The 24003-nt window shown below is 37.6% G+C and overlaps 5 protein-coding genes across 17 annotated transcripts; 3 read left to right on the forward strand and 2 right to left on the reverse strand.

The window, feature by feature from the left end:
* Window positions 1–368: 368 nt before the first annotated feature.
* Window positions 369–8517, forward strand: LOC143366340 (palmitoyltransferase ZDHHC2). Of its 9 annotated transcripts, XM_076807365.1 has the most exons (11): window positions 370–1093; window positions 1545–1571; window positions 1654–1748; window positions 1824–1944; window positions 2021–2244; window positions 2397–2526; window positions 2617–2743; window positions 3464–3550; window positions 4703–4833; window positions 6007–6066; window positions 7209–8517. In XM_076807365.1, exons 1-10 carry the CDS (start codon window positions 946–948, stop codon window positions 6024–6026), a joined length of 1110 nt encoding a protein of 369 aa, XP_076663480.1. In that variant the 5' UTR covers window positions 370–945; the 3' UTR covers window positions 6027–6066; window positions 7209–8517. The 9 variants fall into 9 exon arrangements, 8 of the variants coding, with proteins under 8 accessions (XP_076663479.1, XP_076663480.1, XP_076663481.1 ...); XM_076807366.1 differs by lacking the exon at window positions 4703–4833 and having other exon boundaries at window positions 371–1093; XM_076807367.1 differs by lacking the exon at window positions 3464–3550 and having other exon boundaries at window positions 371–1093.
* Gip (hydroxypyruvate isomerase-like protein Gip) lies at window positions 8444–10079 on the reverse strand. The gene is made up of 6 exons (XM_076807372.1): window positions 9959–10079; window positions 9481–9690; window positions 9284–9395; window positions 9041–9213; window positions 8839–8958; window positions 8444–8773 (listed from the first exon to the last, which is right to left on the reverse strand). The coding sequence occupies exons 2-6, from the start codon at window positions 9674–9676 to the stop codon at window positions 8586–8588; spliced, it is 789 nt and encodes a 262-aa protein (XP_076663487.1). The 5' UTR covers window positions 9677–9690; window positions 9959–10079; the 3' UTR covers window positions 8444–8585.
* A 123-nt stretch (window positions 10080–10202) lies between these two features.
* On the reverse strand, window positions 10203–13424 carry Cct8 (chaperonin containing TCP1 subunit 8). Its single transcript, XM_076807362.1, has 5 exons — window positions 13266–13424; window positions 12298–12600; window positions 11260–11904; window positions 10742–11182; window positions 10203–10667 (listed from the first exon to the last, which is right to left on the reverse strand). Exons 1-5 carry the CDS (start codon window positions 13323–13325, stop codon window positions 10479–10481), a joined length of 1638 nt encoding a protein of 545 aa, XP_076663477.1. The 5' UTR covers window positions 13326–13424; the 3' UTR covers window positions 10203–10478.
* A 485-nt stretch (window positions 13425–13909) lies between these two features.
* Ggamma1 (guanine nucleotide-binding protein subunit gamma-1) lies at window positions 13910–15105 on the forward strand. 2 transcript variants are annotated; one of them, XM_076830146.1, is made up of 2 exons: window positions 13910–14070; window positions 14167–15105. In XM_076830146.1, exon 2 carries the CDS (start codon window positions 14199–14201, stop codon window positions 14409–14411), a length of 213 nt encoding a protein of 70 aa, XP_076686261.1. In that variant the 5' UTR covers window positions 13910–14070; window positions 14167–14198; the 3' UTR covers window positions 14412–15105. The 2 variants fall into 2 exon arrangements, with proteins under 2 accessions (XP_076686261.1, XP_076686262.1); XM_076830147.1 differs by having other exon boundaries at window positions 13915–14070; window positions 14145–15105.
* A 338-nt stretch (window positions 15106–15443) lies between these two features.
* On the forward strand, window positions 15444–23755 carry Dnapol-zeta (DNA polymerase zeta catalytic subunit). Of its 4 annotated transcripts, none has more exons than XM_076830142.1 (19): window positions 15444–15587; window positions 15703–15856; window positions 15936–16122; window positions 16502–16595; window positions 16665–17126; window positions 17195–17372; window positions 17452–18837; window positions 18903–18969; window positions 19046–20303; window positions 20397–20547; window positions 20605–20964; window positions 21028–21216; window positions 21434–21746; window positions 21821–22139; window positions 22203–22451; window positions 22529–22642; window positions 22707–23125; window positions 23210–23438; window positions 23500–23755. In XM_076830142.1, the coding sequence occupies exons 2-19, from the start codon at window positions 15718–15720 to the stop codon at window positions 23668–23670; spliced, it is 6285 nt and encodes a 2094-aa protein (XP_076686257.1). In that variant the 5' UTR covers window positions 15444–15587; window positions 15703–15717; the 3' UTR covers window positions 23671–23755. The 4 variants fall into 4 exon arrangements, with proteins under 4 accessions (XP_076686257.1, XP_076686260.1, XP_076686259.1 ...); XM_076830145.1 differs by having other exon boundaries at window positions 15703–15850; window positions 15930–16122; XM_076830144.1 differs by having other exon boundaries at window positions 15461–15587; window positions 15709–15856.
* The last annotated feature ends 248 nt before the right edge of the window (window positions 23756–24003 follow it).

Genomic DNA, 24003 nt, shown 5'->3' on the forward strand with positions numbered 1-24003 from the left:
TATCTCCTCTTTGTCCATGGGCTGCACACACTGCGTGATTGTAAACTATGCCCTAAACCAGGCAACCAACACCCGTTCCACATAGGGAGTGATCGATATAATCGCAGCCATCTCGGAGCAAAACCGGAAATATACATATCTATCTCTTTCTATCAGTATTTCTCTCTCTCTTTCTGTCAGTATTTCTGTCTCTTTCTATCAGTATTTCTGTCTCTTTCTTTTTTACGGTTTCTTTCTCTGTCCACTTCCGCTTTTGCTCCAAAATCGCGGCAACCAATCAGCGACGATACACGTTGTTCCGATCACTCCCTAGAGGTTCACTAGTTCCACATTCCACTGATTCCAGTCACGTATCCCATTCTGGAACCAAAGCACCCGGAACCACTGAATCGGCAGTCCTATATAGGTGTGCGCAACGAATTTTTTCACGTTTAGTAACTAACATCGGGCAAGTAGGAAAGTGGTTATCGATGTTTGTTTAACGCGACAATGGTAATACCAGTATCTCGCGCTAAGCGAATCCTCTGATACTGCCACGTTCGGTACCTCAATAGTAAGGAATAAACGAAGTGGCAGCTCAACTCCTCAATCTCTCAGCTTTGCCGCGAAGTGTACGTTTGTTAACTGAAACGCGAACGATGCCAGCACGCGTTTGGTTTCTTAATTCGTGGCGCGCGTACAGCGAAATTTGAAATAAAGGATCGATCAGGCTCGTCGCGAGCGATTCGCGTCTCTTGGGCTTTCGCATAGGCGTCGATACTTGTAATGCCCGTGACAGAAGGGAAGCGATAACAAGATAACGCTCGCCTGTTTATCGTACGATGGTTTCTCGCTCCGCGAGAACCTCCGACTGCGTGCTCGCGCTCCGTGCAACGCGTCTGCAATGGTGCATCGGTCTGGCCGTGGGAAAAGTAACGTGCACGTGAACGGCGGTATTGTGTACACATGTTTGTCTGTAGCACGGTAAACAGAATGGGAAAGCAAGAGGGCTCTTGTTGGTGGTTCGTGAAGGCCGTGAAATGGATCCCCGTTATTTTCATCCTCACCATTGTTATGTGGTCCTATTACACTTATGTGGTGCAGCTATGTTTTTGTAAGTGTCTTAGTCACATTAAAAAAAACACATGTCACTTTGTTTATGCGCTAGATGCATCATTACTATTGTTTCATTTCCCCGCATATGCAGTACGCTTGGTTGAAAAGTATTCCCGCAAACGCATGGCGGGGAATGGTAGCTCGTTTCGCGAACACCTCTGTAATATTTTACGGATATGGTCTAGGCGAGAGTGTGTGGCGTAGCTCTACTTGAATTCTTGATTTTAATGAAAACAGCACTCGACTGTGTTCAAAGAGAATTTAATTTGCTCCGAATTATACTCCAAAGCGTATAATTTAGAGGTATTATAATTTTCAACGTAAGGCTATGCATAAAACACGTAGAATTAATTTCCTGGTTGCATCGCTAAGTATAGAATGTCTTGTACAATTAATATCTCTTTTCGCTTGTTTACATGTGCTAATAGTTTCACTTTTCCTTCTTTCAGATACGATAGATAATTATGTTCAGAAAGGTACATATATTTTTTCTAAATATCATTAAATAATACTAAATAGTATTAAATTGGTGTTAATAATTTTTTGTTTTGTTACCAGCCTTTTACTTGTTTTTCTATCACGTCTTGTTTCTATTATTTTTGTGGTCCTATTGGCAAACTGTCTTCACAGACTTATTAGAAATACCAAACAAGGTAAGAATCTAATCCACGTAGTAATCGTGAAATAAATACAAACATAGTGTATTAACGATGCGTTATTCCATATAGTTTAGAATACCGGACCTAGAAATAGAGAAGTTTCACAAAGCTGAGACAGAAGAGAGCCAGAGGCAAATATTAGAAAGATTTGCGCAAGATCTTCCAGTGACGAATCGTACTTTAAAAGGAGGTAGAGTGCTCGTCGATTATCCATCGTTCGCGGATCACGGAGGGCGTGTAGATTTCATAGAAATCACTTGTTCCAGTAATACGCTTCTGCGAGAAATGTCAGTTGATTAAGCCAGATCGCGCGCACCACTGTAGCGTGTGCAGTACATGCGTCTTAAAGATGGATCATCATTGCCCGTGGGTAAACAACTGCGTAGGCTTTCACAACTATAAATTTTTCTTGCTGTTTCTGGCGTACGCTCTTCTTTACTGTATATTCATTACCGCTACATCTTTAGAATTCTTTATTCGTCTGTGGAAAGTAAGTACAATCCTCGTATACTTGAATTAGCCGCAGTAGCAAATTAGCTACGAATCGACGTATAGTTTACAATTATACGTTGTCGTCTATTATAAGATTGCTGTGCACGCCGCTTGTTTACACTTACAATAATATGAATATTTACTGCATAGTCAGAATTGGATGGAATGGGTAAATATCAGCTGCTGTTCTTATTCTTTGTGGCACTGATGTTCGCTGTCAGCCTAAATTCCCTTTTCTTCTATCATTGCTATCTCGTTATACATAATAGGTCTACGTTAGGTAATTAAAACCATTTCTATATGAACATTTGATTCGTTTATCGTCTAACATCCGAGACCATTTACATCATACGGCGTAATGTATTTGTAGAGGCGTTTACACCACCCATGTTCCGCACAGGAAAGGACAAGGATGGTTTTAGCCTTGGAAAGTACAATAATTTCCAAGAAGTATTCGGCGATAATCCTAAACTATGGTTCCTTCCTGTTTTTACTAGGTAAGCTAATGGAAGCGATTCGAACGCTTCGTATTCTTTAACATAATGCTTCTACTTCGATAATACAATACAGTTCCTCTTACAATAAGACTGTGAACCATTTGCACAATATACGAACGTAAAGGATTTAATGTATTTACCGCAGTCGTTTAAGCGTTTACAGTTCATGCTTATTTACTACGTGAAACGGCATGTGTACATTGTTATACGTACACTTATGCATACATCGTGTAACGTAGAAGTTACTGTGAACTTATGGATATTAAGTGTTGCATACCGCAGAGAAAGTTAGCACGTTCGAATATTAAATGTGACCGTGCATAGAGAATCAATATTTAGAAGTAACATGGACGTATTTCAGCCTGTAGTATCACCTATCGTATTGTATTCTTCTTTTCTTTTTTTATGTGCGCACTTCGAATCGAGTAGACATTGTAGCACGGTTTCATGAGAAAGTAAGTTATCGTTTCATAGGCGAGATATAAAAGTGAAGAAAATGGTGGAAATGAAAAAGTTTATGTGTATTACTTTGCATACAAATTGTATAAACTGCCTTAAAAATCAGACTCGTTAATAGAATCACTGAGTCGGAGCAGAATTCTACATTCTGATCGATTATGTCGTGTTAGTTTATGTTTGATTTCTTCAGAGATAAGTACATTAATACGGTAGCAATTGAATTACTGTTAAATCGCGATGGGTGCGTTGAATGTGTTCTAGTCTTGGAAATGGTGTCACCTATCCAGTGCGCGCTCAGCATCAGGGCACACCCAATACATACGACTCCATGGGCAGTACTCGAAACAGGTCAGCATTATAGAAATTTCAAGTGCCGTATGTAATGATAGTTGCATATAAAACTTTACTATGGAACTCATTAGTATCATTGATTGAAAGGCAGTTCATATTTAAATTACGCGAGCAGACCGATCCGGCATTCCGAATGCTTTTCAAAACGAAACATTTTCTTCATATTTTCTTTTCCTCTAGATTCATCTGTTACTCCATTTCATTCGAAGAAGGCCATCTTTCTTTCATTTCCAAAGGATTCTCATTTACTGTTTATTTTATACAGAGTTCCAGAGTAATGAAGACGCATACAAATCGCTTCCTGGATGCATGCGACTGTTTATTTCTATTGCGTTCTCATTCCTTTCCTAACTTACAACTGTAGCAAAAGGAACAGCTGTTATAAAGTGTGTTTGTTTCTTACTAACATTGATACTTATTTTGTGGTAACGTAATACTAATGAAATTATAACTCGGGGTCACCGTAGCTGTGCGTATTTAACACTTGCTGTCTGTTGATCGTTGAAATGCGTGCTTTGCAGTTTTATTGACGACTATGGTAGCGAACGATGCTAAAATTCTGATGGGAAGACTCGCGATATCTCGGAGAACAATTACAAAATCTCGTTACAGTTTTAATTCCCTCCGCGCGCTCTTATTTCAAATGGTACTAGCCGCGTACCATGACCAACGACACTTACAATTACTGAAAATATTTACATCTCTGTGTACGATAAGATTAAATCTGTACCCTTGTATTTAATCTGCAGATAATCAGTAATTGAGCCGGACTTTGAAATAGGTATTAGCTATATTTTTTTTAAATCGATATTTAAAAGTGCATGCATTCTTCGTAGATGCATCATATCGTGCATTAATGAAATGATATTTACTCGGTATAAATTCCTTGCAATTTTTGGAGGTATTGTGCATTTGGTTCTTACAGATCGATACTTATTGAATTATTAGATGTGGCGTAACTATGCTTTAATGTCAATCGTAATGCGTGGGGCATTATGAGGATGAATTAGGGACGAATCAGGGAAACGTACAAAAATTCCAAGCTCGAGACACTTTGTAGCTTATGTAGGCTTTTCAGAGATAAGTAGTTACGCTACCTCTGAGTAGAAATGGGATTACATCAAGTAGAAGGTAGGGTGTGGGTTACAGTTTTGGCGATGGGGTAAACTTTCCTGAACGGCTGTGCAATGAAGACACGCATACTCTATTGGGACATACTACCCAACAGTGGGGTGATGAGACCGAGCTTGACTCTCCACCTCCCTATGGGTCCCAAGCAGGTATTGTATAGTCTGAATCAGTATGTCGAGGCAGTACGATAGTCTACGTGCATTAGCCAGATTCATGTTACAGTATCCCTAGTACGAACCCCACATTAGCTACAATCATTTCCTACGTTACATTCATAGAGAACATACACACTTGTATGAACCGACATCCTTAATCGTCTTTTCTTTCCTTACAAATAATCATCGCATCATTCGACGGAAGGTAGCGCTCATTTTAGAGTATTTTAAATATCACAAATGCGCGTTAAGTGTACTTACTAAACACTTTATTGTATGCTGTTCACATTGATTTAATGAAACTGTATAGTGATTGAAGGGAGGGGTATATTATACAAGTATAGTATAATTTTGCATTTATATATCGCGCACAGTATTCTTTATCCATTAATATAATTCTGATCGTCGGACTATTAACCGATAAAGAGTCTACTATTCGTTTCTCGATGAGAACGAGTCAGTGCCGCTAAGACAGTGCTTTAACGTAGCAGTCAGGGGATGGCTGCGTACTTATAAATAAATAATTACCTGGTAATCGGTGTACATTTTTTATAGTGCTTGGTACAAACGCGTAATTTGTATAATAAGTAAAATAGGTAGACGCCTAAATGCACAAGGATTATATACGATATATGTCAGTGGACAATGTTACGTTCCTTACTTATGTATTTGCTAATGTACAGGAGATATACATATAAAATACCATGTATGAGACACACGCGAAATACTACTGTCTATTACTGAACAGAGCTGTAATAAAAAAAATAAAATAAATAAAATGGTAAAGTTGAAACGTTCTATGTATTTGTGGTACATAAAACTTCTTTCTATATTAACGCTTTCTCTACAAATACTATGCATCAGTGTAGAATTATTTCTTTAGATACGCATGTTCTGTCGGGTCAGATTAATACGTGGATATTTAGTACACTTGTAATTGTATGTTCGAAGGTAGTACTAATAAAATTAATACTAACACAAGTCTAATCGCTTATTATTGCTTGTTAATTAATGGAAAAGCATGGCAGCCGATGTATTATATTTTCCAGAATTTTATTACGCTTCGAGTGTATCACTCTTTAACTATTTTAAATTACAGCTTAATGCTTCTGTGAATGCATCACGTATGTACTCGATTCAATGCTTAAGTCTAGTTTTTGGCTGCAGGTCCACCATTGATCGGTTGACTTTGGTAGAAGAAGCTACAATATTGGCTCTTGGCACTGGGTAATGTCAGATACACCTTCGATTACGTTTTGATGTCCCATTGAAAACTGTTGACATTGATGAACTTCCTTCGTTGTAATAAATTGAAAGCGACAACGTAGTTTAAACGAAGCGCCAGTTAAAGAATCAACGTACAAGATGCGAAGTTTATCAAAGTTCATTAATTGTATTAACATTCTGATTCTATAGGGTCTTTCCATGCGAAATCGGACACTTTTCGGAGTAACATTTCAGGTTTAGGTGAAATATTGACGCACGTTCAATTAATTTTCATTTGGCCAATTTTAATGTGTCTGTATTTCTGAAAACGGGTCCGTAAAGAGGAAAAATAGGACTATATCCTTATTTTTCAAAATTTTAAATAGTGCCCTGCTATCAAAGCATGGCAGTCGTTTAGAAGAATTGCAAAATAAATGGTCAAAAAAAAATTTTTTTCAGTGAAATAATTTTTATTGGATACTTTTATGTCTTCGTCGTAAGCACCCAAAAGCTCACTTCCATCAGTTTGTTAGTTCAACAGTTATAATTTTTTGAAAAAAAAATTAACGCTATATTTCAAAGAGCTGTAAGATCAACAATTTTTGACATTCTGAAAAATTCGTCGAGATATATTTATATATCCCTAAAGACTACAACATATCCAAGTGTCACCTAAATCTGAAATGTTACTCCGATAAGTGTTCGACTTCGCATGGAATGACCCTATAATAACACGTTTGGACTACTTGGAAATGGTGTGAATGCGAAGTAACTGAAAGACATTGCGCCCGATGCGTAAAGTTAATTTCAGACGCAGTAGAATTCTTTGCGAGCAGTGTACCAAGAAGAAAGTTGCTCGATTTGACTTACACGCAAGCAATTTCGGTAATCGTAGATAGGGAAATTGTGCGCTGTGTCGTTGCATGCTATTTCTGTTTTAAAGGGTTACAGAAACTAACATTTCACGCTTCATTTCTTTGCGCCCCTAAAGCGCGACAATCTAAATCATTGTTTCTTTAGAGCCTTTTATAATTCTTTGTACTTTTATGCCAGATAACTTCAATAATTTTGGAAACTCTATAAATGTGTATATAACAAATCTCTATAGTCAATTGAAATTGGTGATCCTAAAGCTAATTAGATGCTTCTTAAATATTTTACAGCACTGCTGTGATAGGTCCTACTGCAGATGCCAACGAACCACTGGTGACTGCAACCGAAGTAGTATGACGCAAGAGTTTAAAGTTTCTTCACCTTCATTACGAACATATCTTTGTTACTAACACAATTTGGTTTTGCAGTCTTTATATGAATCTTTTGCATTTATGACATTTCATTGGGATTAAGCTGCTCGTTCAAAAAAAAAATTTGCAACGCTACTGTGTTGATCTCGTTAATGAGTTGCAAATTGAACCAGTTCGTCTCTATGTAGATCGGCTTATACATAGTTCGATACTTACCGTTCAAATTCCTTTTTGGATTCAATTATCCAATGATAAATGCGAAGGGTTGATGTTGAGACCACCTTCACAACTATTATACAATTCGAATTTTCTTCTATGTATTCTATATATTACTGATGATGGAAATGCAAAGTAATTTGCCCAAAACTTTTGACATTTCGTGTATGTGTGACATTATTAACAGTACAGTTATTATTGCGTACGATAGCGTATTTAATTATTATGCTGCATTGCTGTTAAAAATTTATATCTTTGGAATTTAGGGAGTGGAGAACAGATATGATGATAAATGTAAACTGTTATAACTGAAAGAAACTATTGCCATGAATTTAATAATATGTACAATAAAGAACTAGGGCTATTGGAAGATAATAGAATATTGTTTTCAGAAAATTATTAATATTTTAATATAATTGTCGGGATAATAGGACATTAAGAAAAATCCTATTAAACTGTACAACATATATATTTCATGCATATCGAAAGTAAAAGAATGCGTACAGTTTAATGGCCTGAAAAGGTTAATATAATTACGGACTTTAAAAGCATTGCTTTCATATTTATTAAAATAAAAGTATTTCTTCTTCTTTACCTGTCTGATACTTCGATCACTAATGATTTCAGTATTTAGTTATATATTTCAGCATATTGTTGCCGAGTTTCGTCTTTTAATACAGTAAACTTCTGCCACAACGTATTTTGTATTTAAAAGTTACTTTATTTCGAATTAAGTTATTTTTTAACGGAAACGCGAATAATCTATTTTATTTATGAGAGGATTATGTAACAGAACTAGCATATAGTTTGTGTAATTCTAATATATATCGGTGTGTTTAAAATTGACCAAGCCTTGCATTTTCATAGTGGTATTGTGTTCGGTGTAAATCAAAAGCTGAGGACTAATTAATGCATTATTATTAATTACAAATATTAAATACGAAACGAAATTTTGTTTATTTTCCGCTTTCTTATGTACATGATATTTGTAATAAAAATTGTGTAAAGAACATGTATGTAGCTTTATGCAGATTTCAGTATTCTACCCGTAGGCGACGATGAGAAATAAAAAGATCATTTCTACAATTTATAGCCGAATTTCTCCACCCAACTTAATCCTTTTACCGAACTTGATTTTGGGCGATACTCCAAACCAACATAGCCGCTGTAACCTTCTTTCTCCAGGGTGGAAAGAACGTATTTATAATCTATTTCTCCCGGGGTATCAGGCTCGTGTCTGTCTGGAACTTGAGCTACTTGCACGTGACCTATAAATCATAGAAGAAATTAATTACCTAAACCTCTACATTTATGCGTTAAAGACGGCGTATACCTATGTAAGGTAAAAGTTCTTTGATGTTGTCTGTAATATTGCCACAAATGTATTGCAGATGAAAGATATCAAATAGCAGCTTCAAGCTTGGACTGTTTATCTTCTTTACTACACTTAAACCTGCACAGAACGTTGTATGTTAGCAATAACGAGCGTTACTTATTTTACCGAATCTTTGTTTTGTGACATTACGAATGATTACCTTTCTGAAAGCTATTCATATAATAATTTGGCACTGCTATGTTATTGATAGGTTCGATGAGACCAACAATCCCTTCCTTTTGAAACTTTTCAGCAGCGTACGAAAGATTCTTTTCATAAACATCGTCGTTGGTAGATGTTGCCTCGCTGACCTTGCCCGACATTACATGAATCCTGTTGAAAGACATTAAGGGGAGAATTTGAGTAACATTGTATGATTCATCGGTGTACATGACCCTATTACCTTTTGCAGTTTAAAGCTTTCGCGTACTCTATCGTTAAATCAATACTCTTCTTGAAGTTGTCTTCCTCCCCGGGTATCGCTGCAAATCCCAATTCCCCTTTCGACACATCACCTATTGAAGTAATACGCTTATAAATATTCATAATCGACGAAGCCATCGTTTGTATTGATCTCTGTCAGACATAATTCTTAAATACCTGTGAATACATTTATGAGAATTTGTTCAACGCCTGCATTCTTTTTAGCTTCCAATACTTCCTTACTAGAATAGCCAAGAGGGAATCCGCTTTCCACTGCTTTAAACCCAGCGTCTTTCGCTAATTTGTATCTTTCAATGATGGTCGGTGCCTCCGTAAACATAAAGGACAAATTAGCGGCAAACTTTAGACTCATATTTGCTTCTTCTCCTGGAACAGAATCGCAACTGTGACCACTGACTGGTATAATATTTATGGTATTGTAGCATTATATAACTCCACTTATAAGAGGAAATAGTAGATAAGAATTATTCTGTTATCAAATACAAATAGATATACTTCAGCTTACAAAACTTTATAATTATTCTATCTTTCTATACATGCCAATACAGTTACAAGAATCTTCCTTTTTTACTACTTAAGATTTCTATCAATTATTATCAATATTGGCCATGGTATCAACAAGCATCAGACTAACCTCGATTACACAGGATCAAAAAAAAATTAGGAATTTCCTGGAGTGACGCGGAACTTTTATCAAACCATTCGCTGTCTGAAGATTGAAATCTAGTATTAAGTAATTGGAAGTACGTGTTAAAGATTCGTTACATCTAATCTTCGTTCAGTTAGCTCTATTTACCGAGTATCTGTTTCAAAACTAAATCCTCTAACTTACAAAATATCTTACACAGTAGCAGTGGAAGTAAGGAAAAATACCAATGTGTTATAATTAGAATTTTATTAAATACAGGAGAATTATTAAGTGCAATTATGTTTTAGAAGCAATATAAAATAACGTACAAATCAATTTTGTGTACGGCTAGTATGTTTTCGTTAAAAAATGTAAAGCTGTGTAACATCGTATATTATACGAAAGTGGATATCTCAACATTTTTACAAATGCCGTTCCTGCGCGACAAGTTTAATGCACTGAAAGCTGACGTAATGTAACATCGTAAACTAAACGCAAAAGTTGGTGAATAACGTGATTGCGATTATCAATCGTCATCGTCACGAACACCTCCGCTTGGTACTTTCGGACCTCCGGCGCGTTTTGCCATAATGATTTGATCGACCTTGAGAACAGTACACGCGACACCAACAGCGTACTGCAGGGCCCACTGTTTCGTCAGGAACAAATCGAAGATTTCAGCTTCGACCGTGTCGATGAGAGCTGCGCCTTTGTTCTGTAAATGAACATTCCGTTATTAAGATAAAAAATTTGGCGAAACCTAATAATTGCAGGTAAATGTATACGTACATCAATATCGAAGCCGTGATTCTTCTTGCCCTCCTTATGCGCAGCGTAAAGTTTCGATATCAGCTCATTAGCTTGGCTTCCACTGTTTTCCGCCAAGGTTTTTGGGAATATTTCCAAGGCGGTTGCAAATCTACGTGCCGCGTACTGGTCTAGGCCGGGCAGGGTGTCTGCGTACGTAGCCAGTTGCGAAGCTAGTTCGATTTCAGTGGCACCTGCGCCAGGGACGAATTGTCCGTTCCTTGTTATTCCTTTGAACGTATTGACACCGTCATCGATAGCACGCTCAATATCATCCATGTAATTTTCAGTGGATCCCCTAATGATCACAGTACTGACTCGGCTGTCGGTGCTGTCTATTGAGAATTTCACTACCATGGTGTCGCCTACTTCATTGATGCACACCGAATCCGCGTAACCCAACTCTTCTTTCGAAGGTGGGACCTTGAAACAGAAATTATCAATTAAAATTATCAACTCGTTAATGTTAGAAAATATTATCGTAGAAACGAGTTATTTACCAATTTAGGAAGCGCAGTAGCGCCAACAGTTTTGCACAATCTTCTAACGTCGAACTTGCTGGGTATACGAACAGCCATTAAACTATACTTGTTCATGTAATGTAAAGTCATGTCGCCAAACTTTCCACCAGATACAATCACAGACGCTCCGCTGTCAGCGATTGATTTTATTTGACTCTCTAACAAGGATTCCTCCCCGCGGGAGAATTTCATCAGCTCGTCCGCGGACTTTATTAAAACTGTCCCTTTTGTTTCCGTTTGCGTGACGTCCACGGCACAGGTATAGACAGCAATTTTTGCGTTTTCCTTCTTCGATACGTCCCCCTCCACTTGCCTTTTGAATACCATTCCCTGCACAACTTCGGAGCTCGAGAGCCCGCATCCAAGGATTTTGCAGACGCGTACATTGTCTACGTTGAAAGTCGTTTTCTCAGGTAAAATGGACACGCAAGCTCGGGTGACGAGGGAAGTGAGAGCGTCTTCGTTTCCATACTGTTTGCTCATAATGGCGGTTTTAATTCCAACTTTTACTTGCTTCTCATCTCGATAATCTTTTATTTCGTAGCAAATTAATGTTGGTAATATTTGCAATGCTTTCTTCAGCGAAGCTTCGTATCCTTCGACTATTTCAGACGTAGTAATTCCCTGTTGCAGAGGATATTTTTATACTCGTTACGTTTCGGTTTTTGGTAATAATGGAAAATGTCAGTGATTATGTCACAGGCGAGGTTTAGGATAAACCAAACATTCAATGGAAATTGTTGTCGCATGATTCGGAAGCTTTACATACAAGTCCAAGAGAGGCGGACAAACTTTCAGCCGTAACAAAGTTGCAAACCAAAATTTGGCTTCCGAAGAAAGCAGAACAAAGCTGCAAACTGGAATTTTGGTCCCCAAAGGCTTGAATTCCATTTGCAACACTGCTGATTTGAATATCCCAGTCACATGAAAGTTTCACAAAGTGAATAGCAACACGAACTCCCACAGGATGTTACATCCGTCTTACACCTCGCCTGTGGTAATGCTTAAAAATTTTACCAAACGGAGCAGTTCCTCCGCAGCTTCGAGAAGTGCTCCAGCGAAGATTATAACAAAATTTGTTCCGTCTCCAACTTCCGCCTCTTGCATCTTCGATGCTAAGACCAATAATTTGGCCGCTGGATGTTCAACCTCCAGCTCGTTGATAATGGTGGCCGCGTCATTAGTAACAAATAATTTCTCGATATGATTGATGACCATCTTATTCATGCCATTGGGACCATAGGCTGTTCGGACGGTTTGTGCAAATTGCTTGCATGCTGTTATGTTCCTATAAACTGCTTCCTCCAAACCTGAGAAATACTGATCGGAAAACAAAAAACTTGTGGTTACCAGGTAGACTGAATTCTAGTAATCGGGGAAGCTTCTAATTGGTAGCAATTAGAAAGATCAAAGCAGTGGGATTATTGACCCCAAGACTCGTGCTATAAATGCATACAAACGCTTTCTGCTCAAAGTTCATCGGAAAATGAATAGTTGAAATCAATACCATACAATTCTAAAGAGCTGGACATGTGCAGGCAAAAGTTGTGAGTGAAAATTATACGATCATTTGTGAATACAAATTCGGGTATTCAGAAATATTCAACTTATAGGAGGTGGGAATAATATTTTTGTCTGAAAGACTCTGATACCCCAAATCCTTTCATTGCAAATTTTACTCAACTCCATTTCAAAGTTGCATGCATTGAACTGACAATTTGTAGACTAAAAACCGGCTGCGAATAATTTGAGGAGTAAGGGGATTAAAGGAGCGTAGCTTGTTAAAAAATAACGCAGCTTTTAACGTGGTATAAGACTTTGTACGTGGGTTGTTCATATTATGCCTATAAAAGGTAACGTGTCATGGAACATTGTATCCCATCCCTTTGGGCGAGAAAACATTAGTTAGTCATGGTCCAGTAACATGGTTCGAAGGCATGTATAACGAGCCTCGCGGAATTTTATCGATGATGTCTGAAACTTACGCGGGCTCCGTCTTTCAGCATTTGGGCCATACCCGGCGCTTTCGGTACGTGTAAAGCCATGTTTTTCTCGAAATTGAAAGAGCTTTCTCTTCACGTGCGATTCACAGTTGATACACCGCTTCAATTTTCCGTAAAAAATGGTAGAGTCGAGATCTTTCTTCAGAATCGGTCACTGAAGCGACACCTTCAGTGTGCAGCGGAACGAATTTCCCTAGACAAATATTTCACTCTTTTGTTTCGTGCCTCGATCTTCATTAAACTCATCAAATCATGGGGTGGGTTCAGCAGACTCAACTGTTGAGTGATCTTACTACATTTTACTCTAAAGTTGCACGTTCATTAGTCGACGCGATTAAAATCTAGGGAAATCATTAGATCTTACTAGATTTTTGAGTGTGCTGAACGCATCCATGAACAAATGATAGGTTTGTTCCGATTCGACTTATAACAAGTAAATAAGTCGAGAAAAAAAGAATAAAATTTTTTGATATTTCGTTTCATTTCCGAGAAAATCGACTTTGAAATTCTTGACGGTGCGACCAGTCGCGTATAAGGAAACCTACCCTAATGAAATTCACGGGCGATTTGGGCGTAAGTGGAATACGCCCAGAAGCTACCGTAACTTCGCATAGGGAAATATCGGCTTCATGCGATGCTGCCTTAAGGGATAGGCTTGCTATGAGAAAACATTGATAAAATTTAGGAATCATCGGGGAGACGTGGGGAGACGGTATTAATAAATTGTAATAAATTATTAGGATTCAAATATAGTACAGTAACGGAAGTTATTGTTAGTGTAAATTCGGTGAGTTAAGTCGCACACTTTCGAAACTTCTAAAAGTAATAAATAAGAACGTAATGATTGAGAGGAATCTAAAGAGAGTACTTTGTTTGTCACAAGCATTTGACAGAATTTCGTTACCCGCAACTGTTATGGATATGGTGATTACGAATCTGCAACAACAGCGTCACATTACGGAGCAGCTGCGTCGCGAAGCTGCTATGAAACGGATCATGGTGAGCAAAGCCGTAGAGGACATCATGAAATACATCACGGAGCACGAGCAGGAAGATTGTCTCTTGGTCGGTTTCTCATCACAGAAGTCTAATCCCTTTCGTGAAAAAAGCTCATGTACCATTCTTTAAACTTGCGTGCTTAAAATGAAGGGAAAATCAGTTTCAGTTCCCTTACCGAGTAATTGGATTTTGTATTTATGTCATTTAACATTCTTCTTGGAAAAGCAACCTGTCAATTATCCTATGAATTATGTGCCTGAAGTAATCGAGTTCTTTGGCGCATGATATGTTTAATTTATTGTATTATTAGAAGTAGAAGTAGACGTGGAGGATGTTTGTATCTTTGATATTTAGATATTCATTTGAACGAGTTAATTTAATACGCCGCTGTTACCTTATCGCCATACAAGAATGATTCTTTTTTTTTAAAACAGAATCTCATATTTATCGGCCTAGAAAAACAACGAAATATATATTCGCAGAATATTTTAACAGTCTTACTTGCCTATGTATATTCATAAAACCGGAGAACTATTTTGTACAATGTTGATCTTATGAAATGTTTAACTATGACTGTTACGCGGTAGGGGCGAAACAAAAGTAAACTTCCGATGTTGATGTAACTTGTACAAGATTTAAAAGTATGTATGTTGATTCAATGACCAAATCATATTTCCACACCGCATCTGTACAACCGCATGTACGTGTATTTGAAGTGTCTGTATATAACAAAATTGATGTACTTTTGTATAATATATATCGCTAACTATATAATTGTACCAAGCGAGAGATTTGAATTCTAATAAAATGTTATAAGTATAAACTTTTAACTCATTGTAGCCTGATGATATGTTAGTACCATTTAATAGAATTAGTGAACACTTATAGGACTATTTATGTGATTCGTTACTATATAAGATTGATTTTATTTGTGAACAAAGTATCTATAAACATGGATTGTATTAAAAGTCTTACATGTCTAACTTCGATTTTAATTGGATACTTTAACATTTCTTGTTGGAGCAGCCTAATTTTTCGTAAACTTTGTTGAAATAAAATTCTACTTTAATTCATTTTCCGTTAAAATTCTAATTTGTTTACAGATAAAGGTATGCTACAGAATAATAGGAAAATGATCGTGTATTTAGAAAAATTAAAAAAAAAAATTATGTGCAACAGCCATGCGACTTGATGTGGCCTCAGAATTATAAACATAACCTAGAATTTGACATGCTTTTGCGTATTTACGAATGTCAACATTTTGAGAGACAGATGCCAAACAGGATTTACCACATAAAGATTTAAGTAAGATAGATAAACTTTCTTGCTCAAGTGGTAAAATATTAACGCGCGAAGAATGTATTATGATATTTTAGATATTCTTGCTCATTACTTCCTTCGATCATAACGAATATATCAGTTTCAGATATCAGCTATGTTTTCTATCAGTTTGGTAACGTTAGACAGTTACCAGTCAGCTCCGTTGCCCGAGCTCGATGTAACATTCTCAGATTTTCGCGGGACAGTAATTAGACACGTCCCAGTTATTAGAATATTTGGATCTACCCCTTTTGGTAAGTTGCATCGCAATATATATGAAATTCATCAATGTCTTACACGATGATTATACGTCTTCTTTCGTGTTACATTCAGGAGTAAAAACATGTTTGCATATACATGGTGTATTCCCTTATATGTACGTACCATGTACGATAGAAAAGAGTATAGACAGTTTCATTTACAAGCTAGCTGCAGCGATGGATTCTGCGATCAATGTGTCTTTGGGATCTGCGATGTCTAACACTCAGCACGTTTATAACATTCAACGAGTTTCTGGAATGTAAGACAGGACATAGGGTAAAGGTACCAGTAGTTGACCATGTATCAATAGTTGGCAACTTTTCAGAAAAACGTGAACAATAAGATTTTTAGAAGTGGTACCACCAATGGTACGCTACCGATTGCGTGCGGCGTTTCCACCATTGGTTCCTCTTTAAACCATGCTCCGTCCGAGGGACCCGCCTCAGGTCTCAACTCTCGAAAATCAGACTGTAGGAGCCGTGGCGCGCAGTTGAAAAGAGATAGTTGCACTTCTAAAAACCTTATTTTTCACGTTTTTCTGAAAAGTTGTCAACTACCGATACATGGTCAACTACTGGTACCTTTACCCTACATTGCGCAGATTAATAATACTTGATGACGTACAATATTTATTTCAGCCCTTTCTATGGATACCACGAAAAGGAACACCTGTTTTTTAAAATTTATTTTTATAATCCAGCAATGATTAAACGAGCAGCTGATCTATTGCAAGTAAATAATTTTCGTGCTTATAAATATCAATAGAGGTGTATTAGCATCGTAATAAGCGTATTATTTCAGAGCGGCGTGGTACTGAATCAAAGTTTGCAACCCCACGAAGCTCATATTCCATTTATCTTGCAATTTATGATGGACTACAATCTCTATGGTATGAGCTTAATAAATCTGAAGGACGTGAAGCACAGGCAACTTCTGTACACAGAATCGAAAGAACATTCTTTGAACCTTTCCGATTCGCAGAAGTACCTCCCTGCGTCTGTTCTTAGGCAGAGCACATGCAAACTGGAAGTAGACGCGCACGCATCTGCGATACTAAGGCAAGAGATTCAGAACGGTTTGGATTTAAATCCTGGCATCGCGGCAATTTGGAATGATGAGAATTGTAGAAGGGAAGCTAAAGGTTTAAAGCATACCGAGTCACAATTATTGTATACAAATACTAACGATAGAGTTTACGGTTCTACAGATAATGATATTTATCAAGAGGAAAGATTAGCACGGAGACTGCAAGCTGTTTCACAGGTACAGTACACATATTTGTTAGATTCTCAAAGAAATCTTAATGCTCACTGATTAATTTCTATGCTTAGATTAATGAAACTCCAACATCTGTGACGCCAAGTACGCTCAGTTACCCCTTGGAGGTAGGAAACGAAGAGGAAGAAAATAAAAAGGAACCGCCTTTGAACAGCGAATTGTTAGAGCTCGAGAAATCTTATTCGTCGGTGGAAAATTTGCTTCGAGAAGAAAGCGTTGACGCCAGTATCTGTAAGTTGTAACCAGTCTTCTTCAGGGCTCTAAATCTCAAAAATTTATTTACTGAAATTATTACATAGTTTGTTTACAGTGGATACAGAAGATCTGCATTTAGTCGAGATGTTAGCTAATTTGGCAGAAGCAAACTTGGAAGAGAAGATTGTGGACAACGATAGTGTGTTAGGCTCTCAATGCTCTACCTACAGTAATGAAGTCAAAGAGGATAATGAAGACGATGATGTTGAAGATCTAAATATTACGAGCTTAGATTTAGACAGCCTTAGTTCATGGAATTCAGTTTCTAAAGGCCCCAGTCAGTCAAGCGTATCTGAAATGGAGAACAAATATGCTGAATGTAATAAAGAAACAGCTGGCACAGTTGAGAATAATACCGAAGATGCTTTGCTGAACTTTCCACAGTACGATGGTTCGACTGACTTGCTTCTAAACAATGGAAAGGAATTTTCAAGGAAGTCCGATACTACTGAAATAAGCAAAGAAAAGTCACTGTGTAAAGAATTACTTAATAAGAATATTATATCCAGCCAATTAAATTTTACAAATATCCTGAAGCGTAGTGACTTCTTACAGAAAGTAATAGGTTTCGAATTCATTTTGAATGAAGGCATAAAAAGAAAGATATATGAAATTTTATATGAACGTTATTCCTCGAAGTTTATTGCATTTAATGCAGAATTATTTAGTAAAAATGCACACAATTGCATAGTAAACGTGAAACTTCGTCAAAACCAAACGCGTGAATTCAAGAGCAAGAGGAGGAAAGCAACGCAAGCTTTTAAACAGAATTCCCTGTATCCACGTTCGAAGAACATGCTAAACACGTGCAAATTAGATCATAAAGACTTAGACGTTTATGATTTAGAGGGAATAGAACTCGCATTGTCATCGGGGGATTATACAAATTTGAAACATATAGTTAATGAAAGTTGTTCTAATCGCATTAGTTGCGGTGATTCACTTTCAGTCGAATTGAAGGTACCTGCTCTTGATGGTAATACGATTGAAAGTTCCAGCGATTCTGAGTTAGATCAAGATCTTACTATTGACAGACAAGAGAGACGTATTTGTGTTTATAAATCATGCACAAAGTCTAAGAAGAACGAAGAAAACGTTGTTAACGTGTCGTTGAAAAAGCGAAGACTTGAGTTTGACCATCCAGAGTTGGAGTCGCCCCACAAGCGGCGTAATACCAATTCATTGCAAGATGAATCAGATTATACGCCTACCAAATCAAGAACCGTACGAAGCCCTCGCTCTTTGTCAGGAAAATATACTCCTCTCGATGTAAGGATACTATCCCCAAAAGCGGATAGAAATGCTTCTTTGGGAAATGATCCTGGTAGCTCGAGAACATATTCTGCGTCTCCCTGTACTACTCCGAGTCGTGCCAGTCGCCAATTGAGAATGAATTTGCTGCGTGAGAAAGTTTTTGGTTTGTCGCCGGACGTGAAACAAGGTAAGCAATATATTTGTATTATAATCGTTCCAAATCTTACGCATTCTACGTATCACCGTTTCTAGCACATCCTATATCTAACGAAGCTGAAAGTACTAAAGGGACGCTTGTTCTTGGCAAGCTCAGAGATAGGTGAGTGTAACGAATACGGTTTTTATGTTTGCGAGAGACTAATTACAATTTTTCTATGTATCTTCAATGTACGTAGCGCAGGTGTAAATGAGGAGGCTACTGATTCGAAGAACAAAGAAGGTAGTACAGTAAATATAAAAGATAAAAGTAATAAAGAGGTTCGTAAACGATTAAATTTTTTGAATGTTAATGAGAAAAAGATCGATCCTGTGAAGGATAATATTGATGAATCTGAACATTTGGCACTAACGGAAGAGATAATGAACGAATCGCGTGAAAATGCTTCTGCTAATGTTTCTATAATGAATTTCACTCATCACCAAAGTGTTATGAAAACATATATGGGAGAGGATGAGAAGGTAAATGATGAAGATAAAACTTTAGATTTGAGGGTAGACAGCTTCTCGGATGAGACATTGCAAGCGAACGAAGAAGGAAATATCGAAGCTCCACTAGACGACGAAGAAGATGTTTGCGACATGACATTTACGCAGTACCTTAGCAAGAAATTAGAATCAGAATCGGACGTCGCGAATGTTCTATCGGTGGAAACCACAAGCGATACCACGAAGGATAAATTAATTACTATTACGACTAAATTTAATCCGCCAAGCAGAGAAAGAATTGTAAATAGTATGAAGATGTATGATATCTCAGGATGCAAATCAACTGCACCGTTTTTCAGTAACAGGGTCGATCTTATAAAGCAAGAAGAAAATTCCAGGAAAAATAGCAGCCTTAGTGATTCAGTTCCTTTTAAATCTAGCTTGGAAAGAGTTACAAGTATTAAACTTTGGCGTAGAGTGAAGATAAATGAATTTTATCCTTCCGGAGCAAACATAAAGTCTTGCAACATAAAAAGAGTTCTTGCCGGATATAATTCAATTGTAATTCAACCTCTTATTCAACCACCGACACCAAAATGTATCAAAACTTGGTTGCGAGCCAAAGAGTATTTACTGAAAAAGAGTAAAAAGCATACAGAATCGAAAAGTGATCCGAGTACTGCAAAAGATACGAAGGTAGAGAAGACACATTCGTCGGATTCAAATAATGAAAAGACCGAAGAACATAACACGGTTATTGAAACTATCGCTGATAATAATGAACACGCAAAGGTTCCATCGCAAGTATCTAACACTTCGGAGTACTCAAGTGGATCTAATCATAGCATGAATCCTTCGTTACAAAAGATGCTTGAAAATCCACTGTTGTACAAAAATAAAGAAACGCAATATTTAGGAATTTCTTTCGGACAAATCGAATATAGTATGAAAGGACACACTGGTAATGTTGCGGATGAAAATCTTCAAAATGTCAGAGGTCTGACTGTGGTAAATATTTGATTTTAGAAACAGTTTCTGTTCTTGTGTGAAATAATAGTATACTTTACGTATCGCTAACACCTTGTATTGAAATCGTTACAGCATCAATATTTAACACTATTGTCAGTAGAAGTACACGTTGTCACGCGTGGCAAACTTCTTCCTGACCCAGAACATGATTCTATCGAAGCAATATTCTACGCTATTCACAACGATGTTCCATTATCGTCGCACATGGAGCGAATGGAACATGGTATGCATAACAGTAATGTCACTTGAGACCAGTGATTAAAGAATGATATTGTTTCAGGCGCAATTCTTGTGAATCCTTCTATACAGAATTCAAAAGTGAAAAACATCTACTCTTCTAGTACAACGTGTCCGGCCTCGTACGTATCGAGCGAAGAGGATTTATTCAACAGCCTTGTAACATTGATCAGACACTATGATCCAGATATTCTAGTCGGTTGGGAGATAGAATCTCTTTCGTGGGGCTATATCCAACAGAGGGCTTCGCGCATCAATTTTAATAACTTTATAAGGCAAATTTCAAGGATTTCGAATGTACCAAATCCTAAGGGGCAGGAAACAGATAAAGATAATGTAAATGATATGAAAGTACCGGGTCGGATTATTCTTGATGCTTGGAGAATAATGCGACACGAAACAGGTAAGATATACTCTAGAAGCATTTCAAGAATGAATTATGAAGTTACGTGTACATCATTTACAGCGTTACTGAATTACACATTTGAAAATGTGATGTATAATGTCATGCGCGAGAGGATTTCGTGCCCCACTTTTCAAACATTGACCGATTGGTGGAAGCACAAAAGTATAATGATACAATGGCGAGTGATCACGCATTATGTCACAAGAGTCGTAAGCACATTGAAGATATTGATACAGCATGATATTATTGGTTTGTATCTCTCGTTAAGGGGTCGTCCTTAAATTACGTAAGGCCTGTGGGGGAGGGAGGGGGTAAGAAATCGCCAAAATTACCCTTACGTAATTTAAGGACGACCTCTAACAAGTTTCAAAATTTTTTGAATTTCTGGGTTCGGGATGTTCCCTTGTAAGTGACATTACGTAGCTATATATTCTGCGTTCCGCTTCACATTTCATAATCATTCCAGGACGAACATGTGAACACGCAAGACTTTTTGGAATACAATTCTATGAAGTTTTCTCCCGAGGCTCGCAGTTTCGAGTTGAATCCATGATGCTGAGGCTTGTGAAACCTTTGAACTACATTCCCATTTCGCCATCCATACAGCAAAGAGCTCAAATGCGAGCACCGGAAGCTCTACCGCTTATAATGGAACCACAATCTGTATTTTATGCCGATCCACTGATCGTGCTTGATTTTCAAAGCTTATATCCCAGCATTATTATTGCTTACAATTATTGCTTCTCTACTTGTTTGGGTCGCGTAGAACACATTGGGCAGTAAGTATCGTATTAATACCTTCGCGTTCTTCGCGAGGTGTAATACACAGATATAATTTTTCTTATTTTCGAAGTCACGAGCCTTACGAGTTTGGCGCAGCGACATTAAGATTGAAAAGATCAAGGGTTCAAAAATTAAAAGGGAAGATAAACTTCTCGCCATGTGGCGTAGCTTTTGTTAAACCAGAAGTACGACAGGGAATATTGCCACGTATGCTCACAGAAATACTTGAGACACGATTAATGGTAAAAGAGTCCATGAAACTCCATAAAAACGACAGTAGTGTACTGCAGCGTATTCTACACTCGCAGCAGCTGGGTCTCAAACTGATTGCGAACGTTACGTATGGCTATACGGCCGCTAATTTCAGTGGAAGGATGCCCTGCATCGAAGTATGTCTGATGCAGTATTCTTCTAGAAACATCGAGTGAACTTAATTGTGATTACTATTTCAGATTGCTGACAGCGTTGTCAGTAAAGGAAGAGAAACATTGGAGCGAGCAATTAAAATAGTAGAATCTACAGCAAAATGGGGCGCACAAGTTGTTTATGGAGATACCGATTCGTTGTTTATTCTATTGCCAGGACGATCGAGGAAAGATGCATTTGTTATCGGGGCTGAAATGGCTGAGACTATTACTGCAGCTAATCCTCCTCCCGTAAAACTGAAATTTGAAAAAGTTCTACAGCCATCTTTATTACAAGTAATACTTCATTCCGTCGCCTTAATATTCAGTAGAAAAGATTAAATGCACAATGTTAAGATATGTTTTATGATTAGACTAAAAAGAGGTACTGCGGTTACATGTACGAATCTCCTGAACAAGAAGAACCTGAATATTTAGGCAAGGGTATCGAAACTGTCCGCAGAGACGGTTGTCCAGCCGTGGCTAAAGTAAGTTTAGTTGTAAAATACCAATACGGAGCACGCAATTAATTGCATCGATTCTATATTCTAGATACTCGAGAAGTCATTAAAAATTTTGTTCGATACCAAGGACCTTTCTTTGATAAAGCTATACGTTACTAGACAATTTGATAAGATTTTACGTAGGAAGATATCGATTCAGGACTTAACTTTCGCTAAGGAATTTAGAGGCTTGCGTGGCTATAAAGCTAACGCTTGTGTGCCTGCGTTGGCATTAACGCGAAGATTGATTCGCAAAGATCCCCGAGCAGTACCTAGGACGGGTGAACGAGTACGATATGTCATAGTAGCTGGTGCACCGAATCAGGCACTTATTCACTGCGTGAGGACTCCAATGGAAGTAATTTCAGATGAGGGCTTAACTCCGAATTCAGTGTATTATATAACGAAAGCTATCATACCGCCCCTTAATCGGTGCTTGAACCTGATTGGCGTTGACGTTAATACATGGTATAATAAATAGTGAATTTCATATTTCTGCATTTGTATATATAATTTGCTGTTTTAAACATTGATTGTGTAACGTGCTTGCAGGTACAGGGAAATGTCTCATCGTCAGACACCCGATAAAGCGGTCAGTCTGTTCACGGACAATCAAAAGTTAACTATACGGCAGTTTTTCAGTACTATCGTATGTGCCACTTGCGAAGATCAAACGCAAAGAGACATTTGCACAAACTGCATGGCGAATCCTACACGAACAGTTACCATTTTACACGAGAAGCTGAGATGGTTGGAACGTACTCATTGCGAGCTTACAATGGTAAATATAAGACTTTTATAATTCTAAATATGAGTTTTATAAACAGTTATCTGTCTTTCAGATCTGCCAGTCTTGCACTGGTTACAAGGACGACGTGAAATGTGAATCTTTAGATTGCCCCATTTTATACCGCGCAGCCCAAGCTCGAAGAGATCTCATTCAAATACCTTATTTAAACAGTATTATCTCTAACAGCAGTAATTTTTGTACAGGCGAAACGAACACGAGGTAGTAAATTTATATTATTCTGTGAGATTGTAGTTATACTAAATATTATTTTTATACAAGCGAGAATAAATCTTGGAGATGATTGCTAATGGAACGTGGTGCTGATATCTAAGTAATTTAGGCCTCTATACGAATAAAAGAATGCGATTCTAAGTGGAAGTAATGAAGGCTACCAAATTTACCGTTTGAGTAAACCATAAAGCTTTAAATGTGCAATTTCATACTGACGCTCGACGCTCGTTTTGAGCGTCAAAACCAATCACGTCATCACAGTCGAAATCCCGCGAAACCCAAGAAAGTTTCGAGAATTCAAAAGTTTGTTCTTTTTTCGGGATTT

Source organism: Andrena cerasifolii, chromosome 2, assembly GCF_050908995.1.
Source record: "Andrena cerasifolii isolate SP2316 chromosome 2, iyAndCera1_principal, whole genome shotgun sequence".
Lineage (NCBI taxonomy): Eukaryota > Metazoa > Arthropoda > Insecta > Hymenoptera > Andrenidae > Andrena > Andrena cerasifolii.

Bases quoted from the DNA above. Each gene is read 5' to 3' on its own strand.
- LOC143366340 (XM_076807364.1), top strand. From the start codon at position 946: ATGTTTGTCTGTAGCACGGTAAACAGAATGGGAAAGCAAGAGGGCTCT. The intron at 1,572-1,653 runs GTACATATATTT...TTTTGTTACCAG, and splicing joins AGATAATTATGTTCAGAAAG to CCTTTTACTTGTTTTTCTAT. The intron at 2,744-3,463 runs GTAAGCTAATGG...AATGTGTTCTAG, and splicing joins TTCCTTCCTGTTTTTACTAG to TCTTGGAAATGGTGTCACCT.
- Gip (XM_076807372.1), bottom strand. From the start codon at position 9,676: ATGAGTCTAAAGTTTGCCGCTAATTTGTCCTTTATGTTTACGGAGGCA. The intron at 9,396-9,480 runs GTATTTAAGAAT...TTACTTCAATAG, and splicing joins TCTCATAAATGTATTCACAG to GTGATGTGTCGAAAGGGGAA. The intron at 8,774-8,838 runs GTATACGCCGTC...TATGATTTATAG, and splicing joins AGAACTTTTACCTTACATAG to GTCACGTGCAAGTAGCTCAA.
- Cct8 (XM_076807362.1), bottom strand. From the start codon at position 13,325: ATGGCTTTACACGTACCGAAAGCGCCGGGTATGGCCCAAATGCTGAAA. The intron at 11,905-12,297 runs GTAAAATTTTTA...CCTCTGCAACAG, and splicing joins CGGAGGAACTGCTCCGTTTG to GGAATTACTACGTCTGAAAT. The intron at 11,183-11,259 runs GTAAATAACTCG...TTCTGTTTCAAG, and splicing joins CTACTGCGCTTCCTAAATTG to GTCCCACCTTCGAAAGAAGA.
- Ggamma1 (XM_076830146.1), top strand. From the start codon at position 14,199: ATGGATATGGTGATTACGAATCTGCAACAACAGCGTCACATTACGGAG.
- Dnapol-zeta (XM_076830142.1), top strand. From the start codon at position 15,718: ATGTTTTCTATCAGTTTGGTAACGTTAGACAGTTACCAGTCAGCTCCG. The intron at 17,127-17,194 runs GTACAGTACACA...TTCTATGCTTAG, and splicing joins GACTGCAAGCTGTTTCACAG to ATTAATGAAACTCCAACATC. The intron at 18,970-19,045 runs GTGAGTGTAACG...CAATGTACGTAG, and splicing joins CTTGGCAAGCTCAGAGATAG to CGCAGGTGTAAATGAGGAGG.